General features: G+C 36.7%; 1 protein-coding gene across 1 annotated transcript in view; it reads right to left on the minus strand.

Moving 5' to 3' along the window:
- Nucleotides 1-14,112, minus strand: part of LOC107738415 (protein-methionine sulfoxide oxidase mical3a-like) — a 60,584-nt gene that overhangs the window by 30,071 nt on the left and 16,401 nt on the right. The window contains exons 12-19 of the mRNA XM_016550185.1: nt 13,159-13,242; nt 12,459-12,569; nt 7,545-7,652; nt 6,561-6,747; nt 6,035-6,132; nt 5,779-5,869; nt 3,127-3,322; nt 1,102-1,343 (exon numbers count right to left, since the gene is read on the minus strand). Coding sequence (XP_016405671.1) covers nt 1,102-1,343; nt 3,127-3,322; nt 5,779-5,869; nt 6,035-6,132; nt 6,561-6,747; nt 7,545-7,652; nt 12,459-12,569; nt 13,159-13,242 — 1,117 coding nt within the window. The remainder of the gene's footprint in view (nt 1-1,101; nt 1,344-3,126; nt 3,323-5,778; nt 5,870-6,034; nt 6,133-6,560; nt 6,748-7,544; nt 7,653-12,458; nt 12,570-13,158; nt 13,243-14,112) is intronic.

A 14,112-nucleotide genomic window follows, 5' to 3' on the forward strand; every position in this document is an offset into this window, starting at 1 on the left:
GTGACTATATCATCACAGTACAGGATGACACACAGAACGAGAAACCTCCAATAACATTCAGAGACCAAAGTACTGAGGACTTCAACAGTAGTATCAGCTACAGTATAGACTTTTGGATTTTGGCAGTATACTGATTGAATAATTTGGGTCATTTAATTATTTTGGTGAATATTTATTTATTTTATCGAATTAAAAAAATTTACTGACAAAAAATGGCAAATCTTTGGAATGATTTAATATAACAGTATAATACAAGTACCAAAAAGTACTATATACTGTTGTTTAAAAAATACTACACCATGGCATTGTACAGTCCGTGATTCTGATTGGGTGACAGGTGTTCCATAATTAAAAAATGTCAAAATTTCAAAGGTTCTTCACAAATTTTTTTCCTTAGCTTTTTGTTAGATTTCACCCAGTAAAATAGTTTTGTGTCAAAGAAAGTTATAAAATTTTCTTTTTTATAAAGGAGAAATACAAGACACAGGGTTGGAAAAGGAAAACTAGTTGATTTGCCAGAGATGCCGCAAACATCTGAAAATGCAGAAGGTTGAAAAGGCGAGTAACAGTAGCACATTAGTATAAACAAGTTTAGAATCGCTGAATGATTCAGCGTCTCACTGATGAGACATATCAGTGTAAAAAAAATTATATATTAGGGCAGGGGCTGAAGCTCTTGGGTTAGAGCAATCTCTTGGGAAATCTTTTGTCTTACATTTTTCATCAGAAAAAGTCTTACTCAAAGAGAAAACGTAATTTCAGAAGTTCTCTGTGAATATGAGACAGCAGACAACCCTGGTGAACGTATAATATCTAATCAGGGGAGCTAGACGCCACATACATAAAGATGATATGAAGTGGACAGAGGAACTGAGACTCTACAGAGCAAACACATTACAGTCTTTCTATTCCTTTAAAATGATCTTCTAAAAAGAAAAAGAATATAATCTACTTCAAGTTTGCCTTCTAAAATCAAATGAACCGCCATCAAACAGGCCATTCTGTCCAGGACATCCATCTACATCCATTATTCATTGTGTCGAGACACTTTGATCACCCTCACAAGCACAATGAAGCCACCAGCACTGAGGCGATGCTTACCATCACTCGATTCCTCTTCTTCCTCCTCCTCCTCCTCGTCTTCATCTTCCTCCTCTTCATCCTCGTCCATCTCTCCATCTCCATCATGAAGGCCATCGTCGTCTTCTGCTGCGCCAGGGTCGCTTTCTCCTTTTAGTTTAGCGTGGAGCTCCACCGCCTCTTTCCAGGGAACCCCACCCAGATCGGACGGGCCGGCCGCTTCCGGTTCTTCATCCTCTTCCTCCATATCAGACTCTGAGCTGCTGCAGGGATGGATAAGTGTGTAAAAATCGCCAAATGACCCCTGGTTGCTCTTTTTAGTCCCAAATAAACACTCAAAGCAAGTTATCAACACCACAGTTCAAAGGTTTGGGGTCGGTACGATTTTTAAGTGTTTTTGAAAGAAGTCTCTTGTCTCTTAATCTCACCAAGGCTGGATTTATTGAATTAAAAATACAGAAAGACCATAATATTGTGAAATACTATTAAAATAGAAAAGTGTAATTTTAAATTTTAAAGGCAGAGTAAGTGATTTTTCAAAAACACTTTAAAAAACTGATTCGGGCCGAATCGCAAAACAAACTTGTAGCCAATCAGCAATAAGGGGCGTGTCTACTCGTGATGTGGAGGAGAGAGCTTTCAGTGCATGGGACGGACATTAGCCGAGCAGAGCGACAGAAAGATAGGGATGGTGGATAAAAAACAAAAGAGGAAAACGTCTGCGGAACGATAAGGCAAGAAGTAGGACCCGTGTAAATATCGGATCAGCTTTCCAGCGCTGGAGAGAACTCAAGGAGCGGAGGCCTGTGATCGGACGCCGAGGTTGCTTTGTTTCTTCTCAGTAGGTGAGTAACACCGTGTCTACAACAGCTAAAGTCTGCCTACACTGGACGCGATCAAACGACCGTTGAAAACCATTTGAAATTTGTGTCAGCACGTCATAAATAGAACCCGGCAGCAGTTTTCTGTCGGGGATTTGTTGCGCCGCGCCGCTCACGTCCGTAGACACGGTGTAACATTGGTTTTGCTTTGTTTCACAGAACTAATCGTTGCCTGGGTTGCGTACGTATATTTGGGGCAGAGCTATCAAAATAGGGGCAAGACCCTTTTGGGGTAGGGGCGTGTTTGTTTTGGTGATTTCAAATATCAACATTGGCTACCAGAAATCACTTACTCTGCCTTTAATAGAAAGCTGAATTTTCTGCTGTCATTACTCCCGTCTTCAGTGTCACATGATCCTTCAGAAATCATTCTAATGCTGATTTAGTGCTCAAGAAACATTTCTTATTATCAATATTGACAACAGTTGTGCTGCTTAATATTTTTGCGGAAATATTTTTGAGGTTCTGTAATGAATAGAAAGTCAAGATAGATGATTTTTTTTTTTTTTTTTTTTTTTGCTAAATAAAACAATTAATTGCGTTAAAAAAAAAACAGAAAAATAAATCTTACCTAAATTTTGAAATAAGATTAGTGGAGATTGTTATAAAATGGAATGACAGGTGTTGTATAAGAAGTTTGTTAAATAAGACCAGAAATGAGTATTAAGAAACTATTTTGATTTCATGTTCACTTTAGGACACTTGCCTGCATTTTTAAAAGTTTTGATTCCAAGCCAGAACATTTGAAAATCAACAAAGGTAAAAAGTAATGGCAACACTGTGTCCTCAAATTATGAGCTTCAAAATAGTCTAGTACGCCAGTCCTTGTTACTTCAAGTCACTTTTCTTGAACAAAATGACCATATGACAAATTTAAATTAATTTTGGCTTCTGCAATAAAAAAATTTCTATCATGTGAAATGGGAACACAAGAATGTGGAAAATGCAAACACTTTTGTCACACATTTTAATTACAGCAGAACTATATTAGTAAAGTACTACTAAGTAATACTAATGAACAAGCACAGATTTCATTATATTATGTATTATATTATGTAATGGCTGAAAATGACTGATAATTAATTAGTGGAGCTCGCATGATAGAAACTGCATAGCAACACCCTAGAACAGCGTAACCAACATGATATAAAGATGAGGGAGATACCTGGATCCCTCCTCAATGTCGGTGGCTTTGTCCAGCACACTGCTGAGGTTGTGCTCGGCCAGCGTCTCCTCGGGCACCTCCTGCAGCTCCTCCTCTCTCATCATAGAGAGACGGTAGTTCTCCAGCTCGATCCTTTCAGGAGTCCCTTTAAGACGTTTGGCCACACTGGGCTCTGTCACCCCGTTCACCTCTGTCACTGTGATGGACAGAAAAGGAGGAGAAAAGAGAAAATGTCATACATGTAAATAGTTCATATGTAACAGATAGAAAGTGGCTCACGGGTGTTATGCAGGGGTGCCATGGTAGCAATTAGCATAATTTTTGCATAATATAATTCATAAATTCTTGATTTAGTTAAAGCTAAAAGCATTAGGTGTCAATACAAAGATGTATAAAGACTAAGTTTATTATAATAAATATTTCATATAATTCATATCTACAGTCCACCCACCCTACCTTCTTTTAAGGCTGTTTTTGAAGGAAACAAATGATTGCATATGGATTCATTTCCACTCAGACAAATAAGACAAACACAGTCAAAGTGATAACTCTTTAACTTTATTTACACAAGCAATATTTGGCCTTCATGACTACACATATATTCTAGATTTAAAAAGATTTAAATACCCTGTTGTCAGTAAAATACTCTTAAATAATATATCCTTCAATAATAAATACAAGTTATGGTTACCTTGCCTTTTTCCCTTCCTATTAAAGCATGTCAGATAAAGAATTTAGTTTTAATATTAATGAACTTTTTTAACATTAATGAACCGGTGGACATGTGTATGACTAACACGTCTATTCAGTGAAGCAAATCCCAAACCCCAAATCAAGCCAGTGAGAACATTTTTTGCATGAAATTAAACAATAAAAACATGACTGTGATGGTAGAAATGGTTAGAGGAATGAAGCATGCAATCCATAAAAAAAGAATCGATTGAAAAAACTCGTCACCCGTAACCGAATTATAACCGATGTATTCAGAGCTCACTGAATAACGAATATGCCTCATATAGTGATTATATAGTGACAGACCCCATGAATAAAATAGTGTGTCGTGTTCACTTGATGCATGATTTCAGACTAATTTGATCTTCTCACCCAAAAGCTAAAGGAATACTAAAAATAAAATAAATAAATAATATAATATTCTTATTCTCACACATTGTACTAGGGTAGACCTTTCATATATATATTTTTTTTCAGCCATATTTACCCCACAATCTAAAAGTATGAAAGAAATTATATTTTGCATGAAGAAATTGAAGTCTGTTTTTTGGCCAATTATATAAAGTCTAAGTCTACTGTAAACCATAACTATATATAACTTTTAGCACTGCAATAAAAAATATAAATAAACAGGTCAGATGATACAATAATAATGATGCCATTTTCTTATTTTCTTAGACATAACAGTAATACAAATTATATTTTTTTGCATTAAATGAACAAAAGAAAATAATGTCACAATGCAAAACATCTTAACCTAGTCCTAAAAATAAACTTTATTTTCTTTACGCAAAACATCATTTCTATTTTCTTATTTTTAGGTGAAATGTAACTAAAAAAATTATTTATGAGATTCAAACCTTTAAAACTTCTATGACTAATTCTATGATTAATATATTAATGTTGCTAAAACTTCTCAAAAAATCACTATAACCATTTACACTTTATATTTTTCACCCTAGTAGCACGAACTCACCGGAAGTTTTGTATTGTAAATCATTCTCAGTGATACACACATGAAGGATGCCACAAGCAGTGGTGTTAGTACTATGCAGAGGAGAATTAAGAGGTGAAAAAACACTGGGACAGAGATGCAAGGACTGATGGGAGTGTAGACCAATCACAGGCACAGATGCAGGCACTAGCTCAGCAACAAGCTGCTCTGATAGGAGAGGGGAAAGGTAAAGCTTACAGAGTCCACCAATCACAAGCACTGATACGAGCAATACGTTACAAAAGGCGCACAGATCAGAAATTACAAATCACAAACTTAAAGGCACTAATCACAGATATATACAGTGGAAGGACAGAAAGGAGAGTAACAAAAACAGGCAATAAATAAAGAATATTCATAACACATGCAGGCAAAAAAGGTTCATTATTATTACACTTAATATGTTATCTTGATATACCTTAAGATATTTCTAAGCCACTTCAAACATTTTAAAAGCTCTACATTATGCATTTAATTAATTAACAGTAGTTAACACTTAATTGATATGCCTTTTTGCCTGGATGTTTTACTCATAATCAAAAGAAGAAATTTAATTAGGCTGCACCACTCGGAATAATATACATATTCTATACATCCAACTGATTTACAATGAGTTAATCATTTGTGACATCATCAGGGATACACAAAATAAGCAAAATATCACTCTATATCACAGCATGTGCGAGCAGGAAGTGCCCCGATTAGCTCAGAGGCTGGAAGGGGGTCATGCTAGAGAATATTGAGCAGGATGTTGAGAGTAAAGCAGGAGAGCAGATAAACACAGTATGCAAGGAGGAAAGGAGAATCTAAGGGATTGTGCGCCACCTGGTGGCGGGTCCAAGACATTGCTCGCCGCAACGAGCGCAGGGTGCCCCCTACTCCCCGAGAGAGGCACAGAATGGGGCCTAAAGAGGAAAGGCGGGTACCTGAGGGCCGGCGTTCCACAGGGGCCTGAGAAGTTATGGCTTGGCCTGGGGCATCCACTGTGTTGGGGGTTACCGCCAACACCTGGGGCTCCTAGGACCACAACAAAAAATGTCTGAATATATTAGCCTTTTTTTGTTATTACATCATAAAAAAATGATCAAATAGACTGTACAGCCTGGGAATACAGTGTCAGAAGAAAAACTCTCTGATAAAAACAGATTTTTCCCCAAACTCAGAGACTAAAGAAGTCAGAACCTTTGCATTTACTGGAGCGGGAGCAGCAGGCGCAGGCCGCTTTCTCTGTGCCAGACCAGAAAGTCGGTAGCAGTAGTGTGGTTTACAGTAAAACTTCCCTACAAGAGCGAAAACACACACAAATGTACTCCATTAGCATCTGTTTCCAGACATAAATCTGAGAAAACCCAAATGAGGTGATTTATCAAATGCGAAATGCAACAAATGTGGTTGATTTCCGCCTAAAATGCATATCTGTAACTACGCCACGTGGGAGGTTACAGAACAGCTCATAGTTAATAAAGAATGGTTGATGATGAAGAGAAATAGTCCCTCTGTCTCAAACAACAATATCCCACTGTGTTGGTAACAAAGCACATCTCATGACAGAAAACTATGAGCAAGCAGGAAATTAAAGAGACTAAAAATAGCTAAGTTATAAACAATAAAAAAAATTACACGTAGAAAAAAATAAAGGTAACTTATAAGTAGCTACAGTATGAATAATATAATCAGGAGGGATTTTAATTCTACATGGATTTCATACCGTCCTCAACATCGAAGGCGTAGGAGGACAGGCGGAGGGTGGTGCCGCAGTAGTCACACTTGAAGCAGCTGCGATGGAAAAACTTTCCCTCTGCGCTGAGACGCTCCATCACGTAGACGCGCTTCCGACAGAAAAAACACACATCACTGCCTCCGATATTCTGAGGGAACTCCTTCCGCAAGGAACCCTGCAGAGAGAAAGACACAGAAGTGAGACATGCAAGTTCAGGTCTTTTTTTTTTAATGAGAGCAAGGAGTGGCACCTAAACGCTTAGAAATCTGTCAAGCAAGACAGCATGCACCAAAATAATTTATGAACTTCTGTGCTTCGAGGAGCTGAATATCCAGCTCTTGTGTAAAGTCTGGTGCATGGCAGAGTCAATAGTTACCAAAGACACTAACATAAAACTAATCAAATCTGTGTAAATCAACACAACTGAGTGTACTTATATTGACACTACATCCTTAAAAATAAAACAATAAAAAAATTATATAAATTATGTAAATTTAGAAATTATAAAAATAAAATATTTAGAAACATTTTAGAAATTATAAAAAATAATTTACCAATTCTAAAACAATTCTAAATAAATAAACAACAAATAACGATAACATACTATAGTATTTTACAGACGAGAAAAAAAATCCAGTTCACAGTTTCATCTGTAGCTCAGCATCGACACAGTGAACCTTTCTCACATCCTTTCGTTTGGAACAAAAACTGTTGCAGTATAAGAGTACATGGTTTTAAAGCTGAAACAGACCAACTTTTTAGCCTTATATTGAATCTCGTAGAGGTGGTATTCTTGTCCAGTTGTTGTTGTTGCTGTGTATTGATCCAGTTATCGGTGCACTGAATCATGGTATATGCATTGTGATCACACAGAGTTATATCCAATACTACAAGTTAGCCATGTACCAAAGCAAAAATGAGCTATGCAGTCTCATTTGCGTACGTCAATACCACAACACTCATAATTCTTACCAAATCCCTTTTCTCAAGCAAGGGCCTGGGGTCGTCCTTAGCCTGAAGCTGATTGGCTATTTGCTCAGCCAGTGAGCTCACACCCCCTGTGTAAACCTTTACATAGTGCTACAGGTGGTGAACAGAACAAAAAAGTTTTTTTTAAAAGCATAAATGTTTGAAAACTGAGTGGGATGCTGTGGCAATTTTCAAGACTATGAAAAATTTAAATAAATAAAAGTTAAATTCAGATGTTCTTGCATGGTTATTTGTGTAGATGATAGAAGGCACAAGGTGTAATTCAGCTCGAAGCAATTCAAAGTGCTAAAACGTAATGAGGCAGGCAAGTTGTGAGAAACAGGTAACATGGAAAACTGTTAATTGAAATAAAACTTTCAGCCTAAAATTACAGTTTTACATCATGACATACTTTAAGACGCAAACATACACTAACTTTCAGAAGTTTGGGGTCAGTAAGATTCATTTATAAAAATAAAAATAAACTTTTATTTAGCAAGGATGCATTAAACTGATCAGAAGTGACAGTGAAGACATGCTACAAAAGACGTATATTTCAAATATAAATTGTTATGTGAACTTTCTATTCATTAAAAGATCCTGAAAAAAATCCATTATGGTTTACACAAAAATATTAAGCATTACAACCATTTTTCAACATTGATAATAAGAAATGTTTCTAAAGCACCAAATCAGCACATTAGAACGATTTCTGAAGGATCATATGACACTGAAAACTGGAGAATTGGCTGCTGAAAATTCAGCTTTGCCATCACTGAAAAATAAATTAAAAGTTAAAATATATATTTAATAGAAATTATTCTATTTAAATATTATTATAATTTTTTATTATTGTTATTTTAAATTGTAATAATATTTCACAATATTACTATATCATGATTTTGGCCAAATAACAGCAGCCTTGGAGAGCATAAGGGACTTCTTTCAAAACATAAAATACATATATCTTACTAAACCCAAAATTTTGAATGGTAGTGTAAGTGTTTCAGGGTAATGAAGAATTAAAAATAAAAATAGTTAAATGCAGATTTTCTTGCATGGTTATTTGTGTAGACGAGAGAAGGCACAAGGTGTAATTCAGCAATTCAAAGCAATTCAAAATGAAGCAGTCAAGTTGTACCAAGGAAAACTGTTAATTAAAATAAAAACCTTCAACATAAAATTACACTTTTAAACATACTTGAAGATGCAAACCTATTTATCAGCACCTCCTGAAAAACTCACTCTGGGCTTTAACAATCACGCTTGAAGCATGTTAAATTCAAATTCAATTCGAAATTTCAATGTTGCATGAACATGCAGATTAGTTTCCTTTATGCAGCTCATGAATATAGGTCACATCCAGCTTACAGCTGTGTTAAAATGTTTGGCAACATACAGTACTAGTCAATTTTTGTTGTATTTCAACATTCTCAGCTTCACATACTGATACATACATCTGGTTACACACATGTAAGCCTGGAGAGAGACACCTCAGAAAAAAAGGTTCACAGAACCTATTAACAGAGTGTGTTTGAAAACACATCCATGCACACACACGACTCAAGAACACAGCAGTCATTAGATGCATCACTGCTACCTGCCGGAAAGAGCTGGGAGAGTGCAGAGGGCTAACAGAGCTGGCATCACGCGCTCTGTACCACTGCTCTGTGAAGAAGTCTGGCGTCTTTTTCTTAGACTTTGAAAGACGTAAAGACAGAAAGAGAGACATAGAGAGAGATGAGGGATGTAAAGGAAAGACGACGGGAACAGCAGGTAGGCAGGCAGAAAGAAAACTAGAAGTCAACAGCAAGTGTACAATTTACACACTTCAACACTGATAATAATTACAATTTCTTGAGCAGTAAATCATCATATTAGAATGATTTCTGAAGGATCATGTGACACTGAAGACTGGAGTAATGATGCTGAAAATTCAGCTTTGCCATCACAGGAATAAATTACATTTTAAAATATATTCAAATAGAAAAATTTGAATAATATTTCACAATATTACTGTTATACTGTATTTTGATGGGGGGAAAAAACAAATGTAGCCTTAGTGCGCACAATAGACTTCTTTCAAAAACATAAAAAGTACCAACCCTAAACTTTTGAAAGGTGGTGTATATTGCTGCTGCCAAAATGATTATTTATAAAAGCAATAAGCCACAAGAGGCCATATTACAGTGATTTTACCACACTTAAGGAGTGTTTTACCTGTGAACACAACATGAATAGGAGCTTTATTTAAGCCAGAATATTCCTTGAAAACAATTTCCACTCCTTCTTTGCAAAATCTGTGTTATAAGGCCAAAAGACTGCTTAACTGCTAAAATGCATCAACGGTTTAAGGCTGTGCATGGAAAAAAGTGTGTATTCAAGGACAGCCAGTGCTGAGAGTTCACTTTAGCTTTGCTGGTTTGTCTTTAAACTGAGAGGCTAACCTCTCGGTTCTCTCCTGAATGCTGGGGATGTGTAAAGGCACGTGATCATCAGAACGCAAAACCTCCCTCTGCTGTGAGAGAGATGCAGTCTTAAGTCATGGTGTTAGCACAAGGAATATCACCGTTTTCTGCAATACTGTGAATAAAATCCATTAGGAAAAACCTTTTTAGTTGTGTAGAGTTACGTATAAAGCATTCAAACCATCATTGGTTAGGGGAACTGTGTGTTTAAGGTACAGACGAGACGTCCATGCATATCTCTCCATGCTCAGGCAAGGCTACCTGATGCTGGGGGTCAGAAGGGTAGAAGGGTTGCTCAGGACTGAGGCTGTGGGTCAAAAGCCACTGCTCAATAAAGAACCGTGATGGCTTTTTCATAACCTTCACAAAGCAAGATGTGAGGACAAAAAAAATATAACTTAATATTGATATGTTTGGAAAAAGGAAGAGCGCAAATGTTCAAGACAAGTCAAGGCCACGACTCAAGACTTGGTGTCATTATTGTCTTTAACCTGGTCTTGACCAAGCTGTCTGATATTGTCCATCATCTGTTAGTTAAAGAGATAGTTCACCCAAAAATTAAAAATATGTCATTTACTCCACCAGCAACTGTTTAGTTACCAAAATACCTTATTTTGTCTTCAACAGAAGACAAAAAGTCATACAGGTTTGGATTAACTTGAGGGTGAGTAAATTATGACAGAATTTTCATTTCTGGGTGTACTATCCCTTTAAGAGCATGCTGTTTTCTCTTGAATTGCTCTACCTGTGGCTTGTCCTTCCTGTCAGGCTTGCCTTTAAACCTAGCGACTAGAGTGTCCACTCGCTCTTGAATGCTAGGGATATGTATGGGCTCTGGCTTGTCCACATTAGGCAGGTTATCTTCCTGTAAACGGAAAGGCTGATGAAACTATTACTTGGGTTAGAAATCTCCTCTGGATGTCATATTGTAGAGTGTTGCAGCTGTGATGACTAATTCGTCACGGGTCCCCTTGAAATTTTCCTATGGGGTTTTTCAATTCATGAGTAAAATATGATCTGTGGTAAAAAATTACTTTTACTTGGACATATTGTTGTACAATGTAAACTGTACACATTTATGTTGTAGAGCAAAAGTCCAAGTATCATCAATTTATATTTACCACAGACCTTGTTTTACTCCTAACTTAAAAAACTCCCAATATAAAATCCCATAGGAAAAACTCGAGGGAATCCATGGTGAATTAGTCTTCTGGGTTTTGACGTCACTGCTGCAGCACTTACGAATTTGTGCTGCAAGTTTTTGTAGTTTTAATTCTGAAAGGTAATAAATATATTGAAATTACACATGGTTAAAATATAACATGTTTATTCCACAAATTTAGGGAAGTTAACTGTAGTTCTCCAAACACAAATGCATGCTTGTTCACGAAGATGAAATGGAAGTTACAAATCTTCAAAAGATTTTCTGGCAAAGTTTTAAGAAAAGCCCCATGCAGCTGTCATGGTTACCCTGTAATAGATTGAAGGGTCCTGGATCTCATTCTCTTCATCACCACCACCAATACACTTGTTTATCTCTGACTGGTTAACATTATGCTGTAGAGAACAGACATAAATCAGTTCCACCCTATCATTAGCTAGAAGATCTCAGACTAAACTAACAATCAAAACTAGAAGGGTAACAGCCCCATATTTCTGAAACAAAAATGCAACAAAAGCATGGTGGCCCATTCCAGTATTTTCATTAAAATGATGCTAACCAAAATACAATTTCAACTTTATCAAACACTATAAAATAAAATGTTTTGGTTTCCAGAACTGCACGAAATATTCCATTTCAGGTTTGGGTAAAATGGTCATGTGTAGGAGGGATGTGCAAAACCACATACTTCCAAAACTGACAAGCCTGACTGAATGATAAATGTGTTTAACCGCAACTAAAAATATTAAAACAAAGAAAAAAAATTTCTGAAAACATCTAGATAAACTACATTTAATAACTCATTAAATTGATCAAAGATTGAAAATGACACTAAAGACATTTATAATGTCTTAAAGATTTCGATTTAAAATAAATGTTCTTCTTTTGAACTTTTCATCTAAAGATTCTGCAAAAAAAAAATGTATCATGGTTTACACAAAAATATTGATAAATCAGCAATTCTTTTCTTTACATGTACTTAAAAGGTATTTGAAGCTTACCAATATTTAACAATAAGTTTATCATTCTTGTTTTCTATGTGGTTGTTTGCGGAGTTCAAACCATTGAAGTATAAAAAAATTATTTTTTTATTGCTGATTTACATGGACGTTGCCATGAATATGCCAGGAGGACTGATCAATACATTGATCAAGACAAACAGCTCTGCACCATAAAGTCTAAAAACCTACAAAAACCTCATCTCAAGAGACTGCAAGAGGAGACGTTCTGTTATAACCAGCCCCTGTGAGAGATGCTGAGGTTAGTACAGGAAGACGGGAGTGTCACCTGTGCATGTGGAAGAAACGATGAAGAGAATGAGGAAGATGAGGGTGAGGAAGAAGAAAGGAGAATGGTTTTCTTAGGGCAGCTCCTCAAGACCTCAGTCCCGCTGCTGGCCTTCAGAGAGACAAGAGAGGAGAAACCCGTTCACATAAAATTACACAAATACAAAAACCTCACACACACTCCTCAGATTAAAAAACCTGATAATACCATCCAAACATCCAATCACCTACTACACACAAACACAACTGTAGTGATGACAGATAGGCGCGTTGTGTTAGAGAACAAACAGTGTCCCATTAGAAGCAGAAAAACACAGCTGATAATCAAACCCAGTGATTTTAGTGACACTTAACACACACACACACACACACAGACCTCCCATGCACAAGGAATGTCTAACAAAGCTATCAAAACCACATCTGAACCTCTACAATCTGAGAACAATAAGCAAAGCGTTCGGCTCATTCGTCTCAATCAAACTGGAAACGCAAACAAAGAGCACCGAAGCACAGTGTGGAAAGATATGCCTCTAGGTCTCCAATGCATGAGCACGTCAAACAGGAAACTAACAACAACAGACAAGTACACAGGGGACTAAATTATCACCTCATGGGACTATCTTCTTGTATACTGCACAAGGAAGGACAAAGGAGACACTATATTGTAGAAGTATAAGCAGGGCTTTTCTACAGCTGTGTACCTGCTCCTGTTTGATGGGGAGAGTTTGACACTTCAGTCTTTCCTTATAGCGGAAACTCATCTGCTCCTGTAACTGTGTGCGCCTCTGAACACACACAGAAAACATGAATTCAAGTGTCATGTTTTCCTCTCACTCACGCACAAGCACATGTTCATAACAGTTCTCTCATTAAAACAAACAGATACACACTTAGCTCGCCAACTCATATTAATAAACCCAGTAATAGACCTTAGAGAAGAGTAAAAGCTGCATTACCATTCAAAACTTTTGGGGTCAGTAATGAATGAATGAATTTATTTATTTATTTATAGATTACCTGTAATCAGCAAGGATGCATTTAATTGATGAAATGAGACAGTAAAGACATTTATAATGTTACATGTTTCCGTTTCAAATAAATGCTGCTTTTTTTTTTTTTTTTACTTTCTATTGTGGTGTTATTTTCGATTCATCTCTCTCCTTTCAGGCTCATTGTAACTCTGTCACCAAATCGGCATTCTTTCAATTACGTCACATTGCCCAGCTCCATCGTTTCATTAAAGAGCAGGTCATATGGGTTTTTGAAAAATATCTCTTTTGCAGTTTATAACGTAGCTATCCTTAAATGAAAACAATCTGCAAAGTTGTTAATCAAAAAAGTGCATGATAAATAAAGATATTGTCTCTCAAAAGAGAGAGTCGATTCTGAATCGCCTTAACGAGTCGTCATATTTTCGAATCTTTTGCCTGTTACCGGTATACATCACTGGGTAACACATTTGCATAATCCCCGCCTGCCCGCGAAATACGAACAGAGTCTGACCTGCCCACAAACACTTCAGCTAGTTAGTGTGTTTACATCATGTCGAGAAGACGCTGTGTTCAAGGATACCACAGAAATACAATTCCAACCTTTTGTTGTGTGCATGTCATTTTACCAAGGACTGCTTCTCTAATCTTGGCTTTTATCTTCGT

This window comes from Sinocyclocheilus rhinocerous, unplaced genomic scaffold, assembly GCF_001515625.1.
Source record: "Sinocyclocheilus rhinocerous isolate Xijiao unplaced genomic scaffold, SAMN03320098_v1.1 scaffold975, whole genome shotgun sequence".
Lineage (NCBI taxonomy): Eukaryota > Metazoa > Chordata > Actinopteri > Cypriniformes > Cyprinidae > Sinocyclocheilus > Sinocyclocheilus rhinocerous.